At 45.4% G+C, this 15,421-nt stretch overlaps 1 protein-coding gene and 1 pseudogene across 2 annotated transcripts; one reads left to right on the top strand and one right to left on the bottom strand.

The window, feature by feature from the left end:
* Positions 1 to 2,549: 2,549 nt before the first annotated feature.
* Positions 2,550 to 15,421, bottom strand: part of LOC121270535 — a 31,559-nt pseudogene continuing 18,687 nt past the window's right edge.
* Positions 7,969 to 11,378, top strand: LOC121270509 (zinc finger protein 239-like). Of its 2 annotated transcripts, none has more exons than XM_041175854.1 (2): positions 7,969 to 8,044; positions 9,300 to 11,378. In XM_041175854.1, the coding sequence occupies exon 2, from the start codon at positions 9,633 to 9,635 to the stop codon at positions 10,668 to 10,670; it is 1,038 nt and encodes a 345-aa protein (XP_041031788.1). In that variant the 5' UTR covers positions 7,969 to 8,044; positions 9,300 to 9,632; the 3' UTR covers positions 10,671 to 11,378. The 2 variants fall into 2 exon arrangements, with proteins under 2 accessions (XP_041031788.1, XP_041031787.1); XM_041175853.1 differs by lacking the exon at positions 7,969 to 8,044 and adding an exon at positions 8,055 to 8,364.

Raw genomic sequence — 15,421 nt, 5'->3', positions numbered from 1 at the left:
GTAAATCTCCTCCCCGCCCTCTCAGGGACCCTCACACCCTTCCTAAAGTGTGGTGACCAGATCTGGATACAATACTGTATTTGGTTCTATCCGGAACTTTAAAAAGGTTCAGCGTAACTTCCCTTTTTTTGTACTCTGTGCCTCTATTTCTGAAGCCCAAGATTCTATCAATCCGCAAATCCTCCCAGCAATGCCTATGGCATTGCGGTAAGAGTGGGAGCGACTCCTGCTCAGACAGGAGTGGCTTGATGTGGATTGGTGCCCCTCAAGCGATACCCTCCGGCTTCAGGCTAGTGACCTGTTCAGGGAAAGAAACAATCTAGGAGAAGCAGCCGGAAGCAGGTGCTTTGCCTGCCACGTGTGTATCCTGACACGGGAATGCTTCAAAGTCGCAGATCCCGCTTGCTTTGCTAATTCCTCTCTCAGTCGCCCCACCACCTTCGATGATCTCTGCGCATGAACCCCCAGGGACCCTCTGTCCCTGCTCACTCTTTGGAACATTGCCAGTCAGTCTATGTTGCCTCTCCCTATCCCTTCCGCCAAACCACATCACCTCGCGCTTCTCTGTATTAAATTCCATCTGCCACTTCAGAGAATGTTAAGGGGAGATTTAAGTGTTAAACGTAGAGCAGAGGAGACACCGCTTTCTTTAATCGGTCACCCACAATTGAAGATAAGCCTCCCCCCCCCCCCCCTTTAAATGCACACGAGGATGGTGGAGCACAGAAGGAAGCCATTCGGCCCATCGTGCTCGTGCCAGCTCTTTGAAACAGCGACCTAATTAATCCCATAGCTCTGCAATTTTCTTATCCTTTACCTGTTTACAGGTCCCACCATTTGCCTCCAGTGCCAAAATCTGCTAATAAAAAAAACCACAGTATGAATAAATGCACTGGACTGACAAATGTTGAAGTGTTGGTTTAGAGCCACAAGTTTCAAATTCTCATCTGAGTCTCCGGCACCTTTCTGTCTCTATTGCTCGTGTCACTGACTGCCAGGCGATGGAGTTGAGGGCTGAATTGATCAAAACTTGATATAACTTCCCTGCTTTTGTTCTCAAGCTCTCCATTTCTGAAGCCAAAGATCCCATGGGTTTTGCTAATTCCTCTCTCACTCTGTCCTGCAGCCTTCAATGATCTCTGCCCCAGCTCCCTCTGTCCCCCGCTCACTCTTCAGAACTGTGCCATTAAGGCTACACTGCCTCTCCCTATCCCTTCTGCCACTCACATCAGCTCATGCTTCTCTGTATTAAATTCCATCTGCCACCTCAGAAAATGTCAAGGGAGATTTAAATATTAAACTAAACATACAAAGGAGAGGAGACTGCTTTTTTTTAATATGCCACCCACAACTGAAGATGATCCCCCTCCTTTTCAATGCACACAATGTTCATCGAGCACAGAAGGAGTCCTTTCGGCCCATCATCGGCTGTTGCGAGTGTTTAGTTTCACAATTCATATGTTTTGGAAAATAACTTTCAGTTTTGAGATTGGAATTCTTTTAAATGTAGATAGGTGGAAACACTTGGTTGAGAAACGGCCTTGACAAGGTGGACATCGAAAGGATGTTTCCTCTTGTGGGGGAGTCCAGAACTAGGGGGGGCACTGTTTTAAAATTAGGGGGTCACCCTTTTAGGACAGAGATGAGGAGAAATTTTTTTCCCTCAGAGGGTTGTGCAACATTGGAGCTCTCTGCTTCAGAAGGCAGTGGAGGCGGGGTCACTGAATATTTTTAAAGCGGAGGTAGATAGATTCTTGTTAGGCAAGGGAATTGAGGGTTATCGGGGTTAGATGGGAATGTGGAAATCGAAACACAGAGGATCTTATTGAATGGTGGAGCAGGCTCGAGGGGCCAAGTGGTCTACTCCTCCTATTTCTTATGTTCTAAACTGGTAAACACAACTCTGACGTAAATGCACGTGAAACAAGCCTGTGTTAATTACAGTTAAAAGATGACGTGTTGATTCAATAAAGGTCAGAGCTGATCATGTGAAAACTTAAAAAATGAGTGACCCGTTGTGACTTTTGTTTGGTCACAGAAGGCAGTTTCTGTCATGAGCCTGCAGGCAGCTTGGTCAGTCAGCAGGAAGTGTGAACCAGCTGTGGGACTAGAAGCCTAGAGGGCCATGAGGAACCAGGAGTGTTCCTAATGTTGAAATCCCTCAGCAAGAAGGCATTGAAGCCCACGCTTGGACTGAGGTCTTAAAGGAAAGTTCGATGGTTGCTGAGCCAAAAGCCAATGGAAGGACCCCCATAAAACCTTGGAGGTTGGAGAGTAGCTGGAATACTCAAGAGAATTAAAGTGAATTCTGGAGATACTTTTAGGATGGTCCCAGGAACAGAAGTGAATGAACCTTTAAGATATCGTTAAGTATAAAGGAACCTTTAGGGGGAAGTTAAAAAGTAGAATTGGGTTTATAGCTTAAGTCTTTATAAATTATCGTGTTAAGTTCGTAGTGCTGGTTTTTAATTTTCTTTTGCTTGATATATGCAGTAAAGTTTGTTTTTGTTTAAAAACGTGGAATCTTGTGGCACAATTCTTTCAGTTTATTACTGGGTGTTCGAATTTCTCTTTAATCATTAACGGTCCCAACCGGGATCATGACAATACATACAAAACAATATTTCAAAACAAATCAAAGAGGAAAAAAATGATTTTCCTTATTTTGTACAAAGCATTACTACATTGTAAGACATCTCTCTTTTAGTATCCCCAATAATTTCTTAGCTCGAGCGCTTCTTTTTGTGAAACATTCCAATAATTGATGACTAAAATTGGAACTAATTGTAGTCCCTTCTAAAGCAGGAGGGCTATCGCCCAGCACAGAGGGTTAATTTGGAATTTCTCCCATAGACCAATTGATGGGGACTATACCCTCCAATCATCTGAAGTGAATTCTTTACATGAATCGTTCATGCCAGTGCAGTTGTCAACTTTTTTTGACTGATCAGCTAAGATTTTCTGCATCATTTCATCGATCACAGCTTGATTACTTTCACAGAGTTCATTGCTGAAAGGACTTTCAGCTGCAGTGTTCATGACCATAATGTTTATGCTTTCACACGCATCCCTAAACGCGTCATTTGCAAACTCCTCTCCCTTATCAGAAGTCAGAAACTTAGCTGGTGCCCCAGGTCCAGTCCCCATCCATTTCCCATGACTTGGTCTATAATCACCCTTTTGTCCTTGCCATGTACTATTGGATTAAGACTAAATTGGGTTACCATGTCTATAAAGTGTAGAATGAAAATATTTCTGTCATTGTCCCATACCTTTAGATCCATGGCAATGACCTCATTAAAGTCACGTGCCAAGGGAAGGTTTACAATAGAATGTGATGGTGTCCTCCGATACTTTTCACACTTTGCACTAATCTCTTCTATGAGCCACGTATACTCTTCATCAACCACCCCTACACCTTTTAGCTGGATTTTTAATCTTCGACAAGAAAGATGAGCAAATTGTGTAGCATTCAGATCTTGCCACCTGCTGCTGTGAACCTTTCTCACTCTGCTTGGAAACACCAGGTATTGTTAAGGGGATACAATAATGTCCTGATTGAGTAAACTGCAGATCCGCTAACGTTAAATTGCCTTATCGTGCTCTGTGTCCAGTTTCGTTTGTGCCTTACTCATAGAAGGTTTACTCAACAGTCAGGGTATTCTCACTACAGACTACACCAGTGCTGATGAAGTGCCTGACTCCAGCTATTTTGCATGGAATCAACACTCTTTTTCGTCAAGTAGAACTGTCATACTCCTTAACCATAGGCAATCCTCCCTACAAGGTCACTCCTGCTGGCTCCATTGCACTCTGTGTCAGAAAGACTCGAATATTCCATGTTATTTGACCTTTATACCTTCACAAGTGAACCAGATGGGTTTTTACAACAATTGACAATGCTTTGTGGTTTCAATTCCAGGTTTATTCATTGAATTTAAATTCCACAGCTGCTGTGGTGGGATTTTGAACCTGTGTCCCCCAAAGCATTAACCTGGGCCTCTGGATTACCAGTCCAGCCACGACACCACTATGCCACTGCCTCCCCTAGTCAGTCTCTCTTTACTTGTACTCAAGTAACCATCCAATCAATGCCCACCAACTATACATGCTTAACCTTAATTGATACAATTGGCAACCTAATTCAGAACATCTGAAAGGTGTTTAATCGGTGTGAACTTGCTGGTGTCTCAGCAGGTTGGAGGACTGATTGAATCTCTTGCCACATATGGAGCAGGTGAATGGCCTCTCCCCAGTGTGAACTCGCCGGTGTTTCCGCAGGGTGGCTGAATCAGCGAATCCCTTCCCACACACAGTGCAGGTGAACGGCCTCTCCCCAGTGTGAATTCCCTGGTGTGTCAACAGGGTCGATGAATCACTGAATTTTTTCCCACACTCGGAGCAGGTGAATGGCCTCTCCCCGGTGTGAACCCGCTGGTGTCTCATCAGGTTGGACGCCTGAGTGAACCCCTTTCCACACATGGAGCAGCTGAACGGCCTCTCCCCCGTGTGGACAGCGCGGTGGTTCCGCAGGGTGGATGACTTGTTGAATCCCTTCCCGCACTCAGAGCAGGTGAACGGCCTCTCGCCGGTGTGAATGTGTCGGTGCGCCAGCAGACAGGTCGAGGTGGTGAATCCCTTGCTGCACACCGAGCAAGTGAATGGCCTCTCTCCGGTGTGAGCCATCTGATGTCGTACCAGGCTCGTTCGCTGAGTGAACCCCTTCCCACACGCGGAGCAAGCGAACGGCCTCTCCCCGGTGTGGCTGCGTCGATGGGTTTCCAGCCGGGATGGGGATCTGAATCCTTTCCCACAGTCCTCACATTTCCACGGTTTCTCCATGGTGTGGGTGCCCTTGTGTCTTTCCAGGTTGGATGATCAGTTGAAGCCTCGTGCAAAGGAAGAACACGTGTACAGTCTCTCCCTGCTGTGAACGCTGTGATTATTTTTCAACTGTGTAACTGGTTAAAGCTCTTTCCACAGTCAGTGCACTGGGGCGCTCTCACTCAGACCTGATTGAGGTGTACAAAATTATGAAGGGCATAGATAGGGTCGATAGAAATAAACTTTTCCCCTAAGAGGGGTCAATTACCAGGGGGCATAAATTTAAGTTAAGGGGCAGGAGGTTTAGAGGGGATTTGAGGAAAAGATTTTTCACTCAGAGGGTGAGTGGGGAGGGGAGCGGGGGAGTATCTGGAACCCACTGCCTGAAAGGGTGGTAGAGGCAGGAACACTCAACAGTTAAGATTTAGATGAACACTTGAAGCACCATAGCATACAAGGCTATGGACCAAGTGCTGGAAAATGGGATTAAATGGGATCAGGGGCCTGATGACCGTCACGGACACAATAGGCTGAAGGGCCTCTTTCCGTACTGTAAAACTCTATGACTCAGGTGTGCGCACCTCTGTGCTTTTCCAGTCACACCAATGTTTAAGCCTTTGAACGTGGACAGAACAGACAAACGCGTCTCCTTCTAGTTTCGAAGGCCGATGATATTCAGGTCCTGATGAATTGAGTGAATTTGTCAGATCTTGAAGTGATGTTTGTTTTTTGAGATTTCTGACTGTAAATCCTCTCCTACTAATATCCTGTAAAAGGAGTTTACAAACAGCATCACAGTCAGTACAAGATAGACATTCAGAACAGACAATTCTAGTTTCTAAAGAAAATTCTTTCCCCCTGTCGATCCCCCAAAGCTGTAAATCTCTGTCTTACACAATCTCCCTCCATTCTCACTCTGCTGTTCCTAATATACTGTCACTCAAGGTGAGAGTGACCGCCCTTGACATCAAGGCAGCATTTGACCGAGTCATCAAGGAGCCCCAGCAAAACTGGAGTCAATGGGAATCAGGGAGGAAAACTCTCCGCCGGTTGGAGTCATACCTAGCACACAGGAAGATGGCTATGGTTGTTGATGGTCAGTCATCTCAGTTCCAGGAGCATCAGTGCAGGAGTTCCTCAGGATAGTGTCCTTGGCCCAACCATCTTCAGCTGCTTCATCAATGACCTTCCTTCCATCATATGGTCAGACGTGGGGATGTTTGCTGCTGATTGCACAATATTCAGCACCATTCGCGACTCCTCAGATACTGAAGCAGTCCATATCCAAATGCAGCAAGACCTGGACAATATCCAGGCTTGGGCTGACAAGTGGCAAGTAACATTAGTGCCACACAAGTGTCAGGCAATGACCATCTTCAACAAGAGAGAATCTAACCATCGCCCTTTGACCTTCAATAGCTTTACCATTGCTGAATTCCCCATTATCAACATCTTGGGGGTTACCATTGACCAGAAACTGAACCGGACCAGCCATATAAATACTGTGGCTACAAGAGCAGGTAAGAGGCTGGGAATCATGCAGTGAGTAAATTCACCTCCTGATTCCCCAGAGCCTGTCCACCATCTACAAGGCACAAGTCTTTGATAAAGTGGATTCAAAATTGGCTTGGTTGTAAGAGACAGAGGGTGATGACAGAAGGATGCTTCAGTGACTGGAAGCTAGTGTCCAGTGGCGTACCACAGGGATCTGTGCTCAGTCCCCTATTATTTGTCATTTATATAAACGACATAGATGACTATGTGGGAGGTAAGATTAGTAAGTTTGTGGATGACACAGAGATTGGCCAGGTGGTTAACAGTGAGGTTGAGTGTCTTGGGCTACAGGAAGATATAGACAGGATGGTCAAATGGGCAGATAAGTGGCAGATGGACTTTAACCCTGAAAAGTGTGAGGTGATACACTTTGGAAGGAGTAATTTGACAAGGGAGTATTCAATGAATGGCATGACACTAGGAAGTTCTGAGGAACAAAGGGACCTTGGCGTGTGTGTCCATAGATCTCTGAAGATGGAGGGGCATGTGAGTTGGGTGGTAAAAAAGGCATATGGGACGCTTGCCTTTATCAAGCGATGCATAGATTACAAAAGTAGGGAGGTCATGTTGGAGTTGTATTGAACCTTGTTGAGGCCACAGCTGGAGTACTGCGTGCAGTTCTGGTCACCACATTATGGGAAGGATGTGATTGCACTGGAGGGGGTATAGAGGAGATTCACCAGGATGTTGCCGGGGATGAAACATTTAAGTTGTGAAGAGAGGTCGGATAGACTTGGGTTGTTTTTGTTGGAGCAGAGAAGACCGAGGGGCGACCTGATCACTGTGTACAAGATTATGAGGGGCATGGACAGGGTGGATAGGGAGCAGCTGCTCCCCTTAGTTGAAGGGTCAGTTATGAGGGGACATAAGTTCAAGGTGAGGGGCAGGAGGTATCGGGGGGTGGGGGGGTGGGATGTGAGGAAAAACCTTTTTACCCAGAGGGTGGTGATGCTCTGGAATGCGCTGCCTGGGAGGGTGGTGGAGGCAGGTTGCCTCACATCCTTTAAAAAGTACCTGGATGATCACTTGGCAGGTCATAACATTCAAAGGCTATGGGCCAAGTGCTGGTAAATGGGATTAGGTAGGTAGGTCATGTGTTGGTGCAGACTTGATGGGCAGAAGGGCCTCTTCTGCACTGTGTGACTCTGTGAAGTCAGGAGTGTGATGGGATACTCCCCACTTGCCTGGATGAGTGCAGCTCCCACAACACTCAAGAAGCTCGACACCGTCCAGGGCAAAGCAGCCCCCCCCCCCAATCACAAACATTCACTCCCTCCACCCCTGGAAATGTTTTACTCACAGATGTTGGGCGCAGGAGCAAGTTTTAGTCTGTGTGAAGCTCAATCTTCACTCACACAAAGCCCGCGCTCTGATTGGCTGGAGGACCAAGGTCCTTCCGGTCCTCCAGCCCTCCCTATTGACCGGAGTAGTCAGCCGGTTGCCTGTACCCTTGGCTCCAAGAGGTGGAAGGGAGTGGGGGGGCGGGGCTCTCCCAATTCCAATCCTCGCGCACGTCTGGCCTGCTGGCTGGAACCCGAGGACGTCACCGCCGACCAGAGCGATTCCTATTGGCTGACTGAGGCAGTGTGCCTTTTGTGAACGTCACGAAGAATCGGGGGTGGGGTTCCTAGAATTGGACAACCGCTCAGCGCGCGCGCGTTTGGAGGTGAAAAGTGACTTTACCCCCCACGTGGGCTCGGGTGACGCACCCGCAGTCCGGCCGTACCGCAAATTGACCAATGGAAAGAGCTGGAGGATCGGAAGAGATTCTGGTCCTCCAACCAATCCGAGCGCGGGTTTTGTCCCAATGGCTGCGCGGAGCTTTCCCCATTGTCTGAACGCGGATGTTGGACAATGAGCTTGTGAATCTGCTCATTACTGCCCAGCAAAACTGCTGCTCCTCCTCTCTCTCCCCCTCCCCCTCTCCCCCTCTGAATACAGACTTAGCTTCACACGCACTCAAACCTCCTCCTGTGTCCAACATCTGTGAGTAAAGCACTTTCTTTTCTCCTCCTTTCCATTTCTTTTCTCATTCTGGAGTAAATTGTTAACTTGCAGGAACTGAAGGGGAAGGAAGTGAATCCAGGGAGGGTGCAGACTCTGGAAAGGTTGGCCTGGGTCATTAAAGACACTGACATCCTTTGCTACCTCTCAGCTTGACACATTTATTTGTCTGGCTAAAATTAAAGGGGTGGTTCACAATGAAAGGGGTGGTTTCCCCCAGGAGATGGCTGACATTTAAGGGGACTGTAAATTAATAAAGCACAGAGATTTGTGTAGTATTGTTATATCATACAACTTCCATATAAATTATTTATGGTTCTGTAATAAAGCGCATTTATTATTATTTCTAGTTTTTAAAATGTGGTAATGCATATATTTTCAGTCATAGAGTCATTACGGCACAGAAGGAGACCATATTCATTAACTCAAGTCCATGTCAAGTCTCTGTGGAGCAATCTAGCCAGTCTCATTCCCTCTCTACATTCCTGCGTACGGTTATGTCCTTTGAATGCCCATTCACTTTCATTTTTAAATCATCCGTCCCTACTTCCACCATCCTCATAGATAGTGAGTTTCAGATTAAGACCGCTCGCTGCATAAATAAAATTCTTCCTCACATCTCTCTCCCACTGTATCTCTAATTAAGAAATACACTACTGCATACCACATATTCTTCATCCAGTTTCATGCATACATATCAAATATATTGCGTCCTGGACAAGACGCAGTGCCCTTGGATCTGTCAATTGGCATGAATCACTCCTTCAGGAGATTTGGGAGGGTGAATCTAAGGGACGGCAGAGTGAGAATGGATGGAGTCTGTCTCGGATGACTTTCAGGAAATATAAACTTAAATTGTCTGTTCTCAATTTCAATCCTGTACTGACAGTGATGACTTTTGTAAACTCCTTTTACAGGATATTAGGAGGGGAGGATTTGCCGAGAGAAATCGCAAGCCAAACGTCACGTTGAGACCTGACAGGGTCACTCAATTCATTGGGATCTTAATACCATTGGTCTATGAACTTAGAAGGGGAAACGTTTGTCTGTCCTGTCTGCTTCAAACAGTTTTAAACGTCAGTGTGACTGGAAAAGCAGCACGAGACAGTCACACCTGAGTGAGATTGTTCCAGTGCACCGACTGTGCTTTAATCAGTCAGACGGCCTGAAAAAAACACCGTACCATTTACAGCGAGGCGAGATCGCATGTGCATTTTATGTGTAGATGAGGCTTCAACTGATTGTCAAACATGGAGGGTCACAAGGACACCCGCACTGTGGAGAAACCATGGAAATGCGGGGACTGTGGGAAGGAATCCCGCTCTCCGTCGGAGCTGGAGATTCACCGCCGCAGCCACACCGGGGAGAGGCCGTTCACTTGCTATCAGTGCGGAAAGGAATTCAGTAATTCATCCAACTTATTTACACACCAGAGAGTTCACATTGAGGAGAGGCCGTTCGCCTGCTCTGAGTGCGGGAAGGGATTCAGATCTGCAACTAAGCTGGAGATTCATCGATGCAGTCACACCGGGGAGAGACCGTTCACCTGCTCTGCGTGTGGGAAGGGGTTCACGCATTCATCTGCTCTGCTGACACACCAGCGAGTTCACACCGGGGAGAGGCCGTTCACCTGCTCTGTGTGTGGAAAGGGGTTCAGTGATTCATCCACCCTGCGGAACCACCAGCGAGTTCACACCGGGGAGCGGCCGTTCACTTGCTCCAAGTGTGGGAAGGGATTCACTCGGTCGTCCAACCTGCTGGCACACCAGCGTGTTCACACCGGGGAGAAGCCGTTCACCTGCACCGTGTGTGGGAAGCAATTCGCTCAGTCATCCCATCTGCTGAGACACCATGTCACTCACACCAACGAGAGACCCTTTAAATGCTCCGACTGTGGGAGTGGCTTCAAAAGTGCAGTGGATCTGAGGGTCCACCAGCGCATCCACACTGAGGAGAGACCGTTCAGCTGCTCTCGCTGCGCAAAGAGCTTTAGAACGTCATCCAGCCTTCGGACACACCAACGTATTCACACCGGGGAGAGGCCGTTCACCTGCTCTGTGTGTGGGAAGGGATTCAGTGATTCGTCCGCCTTGTGGTCACACCAGCGAGTTCACACCGGGGAGAGACCGTTCACCTGCTCCGACTGTGGGAAGGGATTCAGTAATTCATTCAACTTGCTGACACACCAGCGAGTTCACACCGGGGAGAGACCATTCATCTGCTCTGAGTGTGGGAAGGGATTCATTCAGTCATCCAACCTGCTGAGACACCAGCGAGTTCACAAGTGATTACAGGGGTTAGTTGCTGCTGTTAAGCACATTCAGAAATGAGCCATGTTCATCCTGACAGCTGGTGAAGTGGGAGGGTCGGGGAGCTTCTTTCTGCTGGACTGGCCGGTCTCACGACTTTGCTTCCAGTGGCTGATGCACTTTGAGCCTGGGACCGCCTGTTTCTACTGAAATGGTCCACAAAAGCTGATGAAGGACATTTATTTTATCTTGAATAGTAAATAGTGTTTTTCCTATACTACAGGTAAACCTAAAATAAATACATTTGTCTCTGTTCCAGCACAGGGCCAGGCCAGTCAGCTCAATTGCCCTATTTATGCTCCACATGAGCCTCCACCCACCCCTCTTCATCTCCCCCCATTCCATCAGCATATCCTTCTATTCCTTTCTCCCTCGTGTGTGTATCATTTCCCCTTAAATGTATTCATGCTATTCACCTCAACCACTCGCTGTGTAAAGAGGTTTCTCAAGAAATCCTTATTGGATTATTGAACCCCTTCATCATCTTAAAAGACGTCCATCAGGTCACCCTTCAGTCTTTTCTAGAGAAAAGCAGCCCCAGCCTTTCCTGAGGGTTAAATGCCCTCAGTTCTGTTATTGTGAATCATAGAGTCATAGAGGTCTCCAGCACAGAAAAAGGCCCTTCGGCCCATCGAGTCTGTGCCGGTCAAACAAGTATCTAACCATTCTAATCCCATTTTCCAGCACTAGGCCCATAGCCTTGTATGCCATGGCATCGCAAGTGCACATCCAAATACTTCTTCAATGTTATGAGGGTTTCTGCCTCTACCACCCTTTCAGGTGAGTTCCAGATCTCCACCTCCCTCTGGGTGAAAAAATTCTTCCTCACATCCCCTCTAAACCTCCTGTCCCTTACCCTTAAATCTATGCCCCCTGGTTATTGATCCCTCCACCAAGGGGAAAATTTCCTTCCTGTCTACCCTATCTATGCCCCTCATAATTTTATATGCCTCAATCATGTCCCCCCTCAATCCCCTCTGCTCCAGGGAAAATAACCCCAGTCTATCCAATCTCTCCTCATAACTAAAGCTCTCCAGCCCAGGCAACAGCCTGGTAAATCTCCTCTGCACTCTCTCTAATGCAATCACACCCTTCCTATAATGTGGATTTCAGAACTGCTATGACCTAACCAGCATTTTATACAGTCCCAGTATAACCTCCCTGCTCTTATATCGTTGAATGAGAGTCCCATTGCCCTGTCCTGTCCCCGTGTCCCTGCAGGTTTACTTCCCTTAACAGCCCGTCTAATTTCCTTTCGAACTCATTCCAACATCTTTACTTCTACCGCCTGATAGGAAACGGGTTCCAGATCATTACCTCTTTGCTTTAAACGTACATGAGACTGATCGAGTACAGAGGGAGGGCAATCGGCCCACTGTGCTCAGGCTGGCTCTTTGGAAAATAAACTACCCAATTAATTCCATTGACCTGCAATGTTCTTTTCCTTTCAAGAATCTGTTTAGTTTCTTTTTGAAAAACACAGAGTCAAAGCTGCTTCTCGCATTGTTTCCAGGCAGTGCCTTCCAAAACACAACAGCTCACTATATTTTAATTCAGAACAGTGTGTTTGGATTCTCACAGAATATCCAAAACTGTGTCAAAGACATGGTTATTACACAAAATTAAGACTCAATCTTCATTAATGTTGTTGACGAGGAGACCGACTGTAATATATCCAAATTTGTGGACAATTGGAGAAAAATTGCATTTCTATAGCACCTCACATGACCTCAGGAGCTATCAAAGCATTTTACAGTCAATGAAGGACTGTTGAAATGTAGTCACTGCTGTCGACCTGGGTAATCAAATTTAGTTTTAAAAATCAATCGCTTTCATACCATATTCACTTGTTACAAGTGACAAGGTCAAGGAAGTCATTTTAAACTCTTAACATGTGGCTGGATGTGCATCTTAAGAATTAACACTGTATAAACTGAATTGTTTGCAGAAACTGCAGAGCTAGCAGAAATTGTTTAAACAAATGAATTATTTTCTAATTTTAATAAGCCACAGGGCATTATATTCTGCCAAAGTCCAGCTCACAAATAAGTCTCATTGTTCAATCTGATCAAGATTAATAAGAAAGCTATTATCTTCCACAAGCTGTCATTTTGAACCAGTGTATCCTGTATGAACCAAATGTATTAATTAAAGATTACTGTATTAATTAACGACCCGTCAGTAACAGAGGATTGAATAAGTAGTGAGCCTGAATTGAGTTGCAATTAATAAATCAGTCATTATAGTAAAAGACTGAGTTTTATTTGCTGTAAAAATGTAAAACCTTAATTGCTGTGTATGTAAAGAATATGCAATAAAGAGAAATGTACTGGCAAAGGAGACCTTCAAGCTCTGATTTGCTTCAAAGTTGAAACAGGACAAATAAGGGATTGTATAGAATCAGATAAAGGGAAAGTATTAAACAGTTCTATTGTATTCCTGCCTAAGATAATAGAGACTCAGGCTGAATGTAGAAGGACCAGAGGGGAAGTAAAGAAACTAATAAAAAAAAGCAAGGAGAGAGCATAAAATGAGCCTGGCAGCAAACATAAAAGGGAATCCTAAGGTCCTCTATAATGTAAATAATAAAAGGGTGATAAAAGAAAGAGTAGGACTGATTAGGGACAGAAAAGAGGACTTGCGTGTTGAGGCTGGAGAAATAGCAGAGGTGTTGAATGAGTACTTTGCATTTGTCTTTACAAAGGAAGAACTTGCTACCCAGGCTGAGGTGAGAGAGGAGATAACTGGTACACCAGAAGAACTTACAATCGAGAGGAAGGTGGTGTTGGAAAGGCTATCTTTACTTAAAATAGATAAGGTACCAGGACTAGATGAGATGCACCTAAGATGACTGAGGGAAGTGAGAGTGAAAATTGCAACGGCGCTAGTGATAATCTTCCAGTCTTCCTTAGACGCAAGGGAGGTGCCAGAGGACTGGAGAACTATTACACCCTTGTTCAAAAAGGGGTACAAGGATAAAGCTGGCAACTACAGGCCAGTCAATTTGACCTCAGTGGTAGGGAAACTTCTGGAAACTATGGTACGGGATAAAATCAATAATCACTTAGACAAATGCAGGATAATTAAGGAAAGCCAGCATAGATTTGTTGAGGGAAAATCATGTTTAACTAACTTGCTAGTGTTTTTTGAGGAGGTAACAAAGAAGGCTGATAAGGGAAATGCTGTTGATGTGAGGTATATGGATTTTCAAAAGACATTTGATACAGTGCCACACAACAGACTTGTGAGCAAAATTCTAGGCCATGGAATAAAAGGAAAAGTAAGCACTTGGATAAGAAATTGGCTGAGTGACAGGAAACAAGAGAGTAGTGATAAATGGCTGTTTTTCAGATTGGAGGAAGGTTTGTAGGGGAGTTCCTCAGGGATCAGTGTTGGGACTCTTGCTCTTCCTGTTATATATTAATGAGCTAGACTGTGGTGTGCATGTCATGAAGCTATTGGAAAATATTTTTCTTTTTAAAAGGAGGTTTAGTCTGTGGGTGTGTCTTAATTGGATTAAAGCCAGCTGGTCTGGGTGCTTTGATGTGTACTAGTTTTGAGATGGAAGAGAGGTAGAGCGCATTTGCATTTTTTTGAATAGAGCATTCAAGTAGTGGGGTGAAATCTGGCACCCAGCTAGCAGAGACCAAGCAACATGTTTATATTACTAATAAAATTTGTGCTATGAAAGGGGTTTTATTGTTAGAAGAGGTGGAGTTCAAAGGGGCTGGTGATAGAAGGGGAATTTACATTCAATGAGATGTGCTGGATATGACCGATAGCAGCTTTCGTGTGTGCAGTGCAGAGGCAATGTAAGATCAAAGCAGCTGTAAGCCTACAACTGTCTCCACAGGAACCAAAGTGAAAGGAACCTCATTTTGAATTTGTAGGATGAAAATACTTTGCCTGGTGTCTGCTTAAAAATCTATGGGTTGCCGTTGCCTTAATGAAAATTAGTTTGGGGATTTGTTAAAAGTTATGATAGTAGTAATTTGTAGCCATGTGTATATATTTAACTTGTGTAAATTAATAGAATGTTTCATTTAGTTTAATATAAAACCTCTCAAGAACTGGTGGTCTGATTCCTAAATTTAGAGTTGCACCTCAAATATACCATTTAAAATATAAGTTATGACAGTTGTTTAAAGTTCATCTCTGGGATTTTTAAATAACTCAGCTTTACCAAACTGCTGTCTCGTAACAGTGCAGGGCATGATTTCAAAATTTGCAGATGATACGAAGATTGGAAATGTTGTCAACTGTGATGGGGATAGCCTTGAACTTCAAAAGGACATAGACATCTTGGTGGATTGGGCAGATTGGGGAGGCGATGGTGTAGTGATATAATCGCTGTTCTGTGACCCAGGTTCGAATCCCGCCATGGCAGAGGTGGAATTTGAATTCAATAAAACCTGGAATTAAAAGTCTAATGATGACCATGAAACCATCGCAACTGTAAAAACCCATTTGTCTCACTAATGTCCTTGAGGGAAGGAAATCAATCATCCTTACCTGGTCTGGCCTACCTGTAACTCCAGACCCACAGCAATGTAGTTGACTCTTAAATGCCCTACGAAATGGCCTAACAAACTACTCAGTTGTGTCATACCGCTTCAAAAGTCTCAAAAAAGGAATGAAACCGGACGGACCACCCAGCATCAACTAGGCACTGGAAACAACTACCGCAAACTCAGCCCTGTCGACCCTGCAAAGTCGTCCTCACTAACATC

This window comes from Carcharodon carcharias, chromosome 27, assembly GCF_017639515.1.
Source record: "Carcharodon carcharias isolate sCarCar2 chromosome 27, sCarCar2.pri, whole genome shotgun sequence".
Taxonomy (NCBI): Eukaryota; Metazoa; Chordata; class Chondrichthyes; order Lamniformes; family Lamnidae; genus Carcharodon; species Carcharodon carcharias.
The sequence above is the reverse complement of the archived record's forward strand: the minus strand, read 5'-3'. Positions and strand labels throughout refer to the sequence as shown.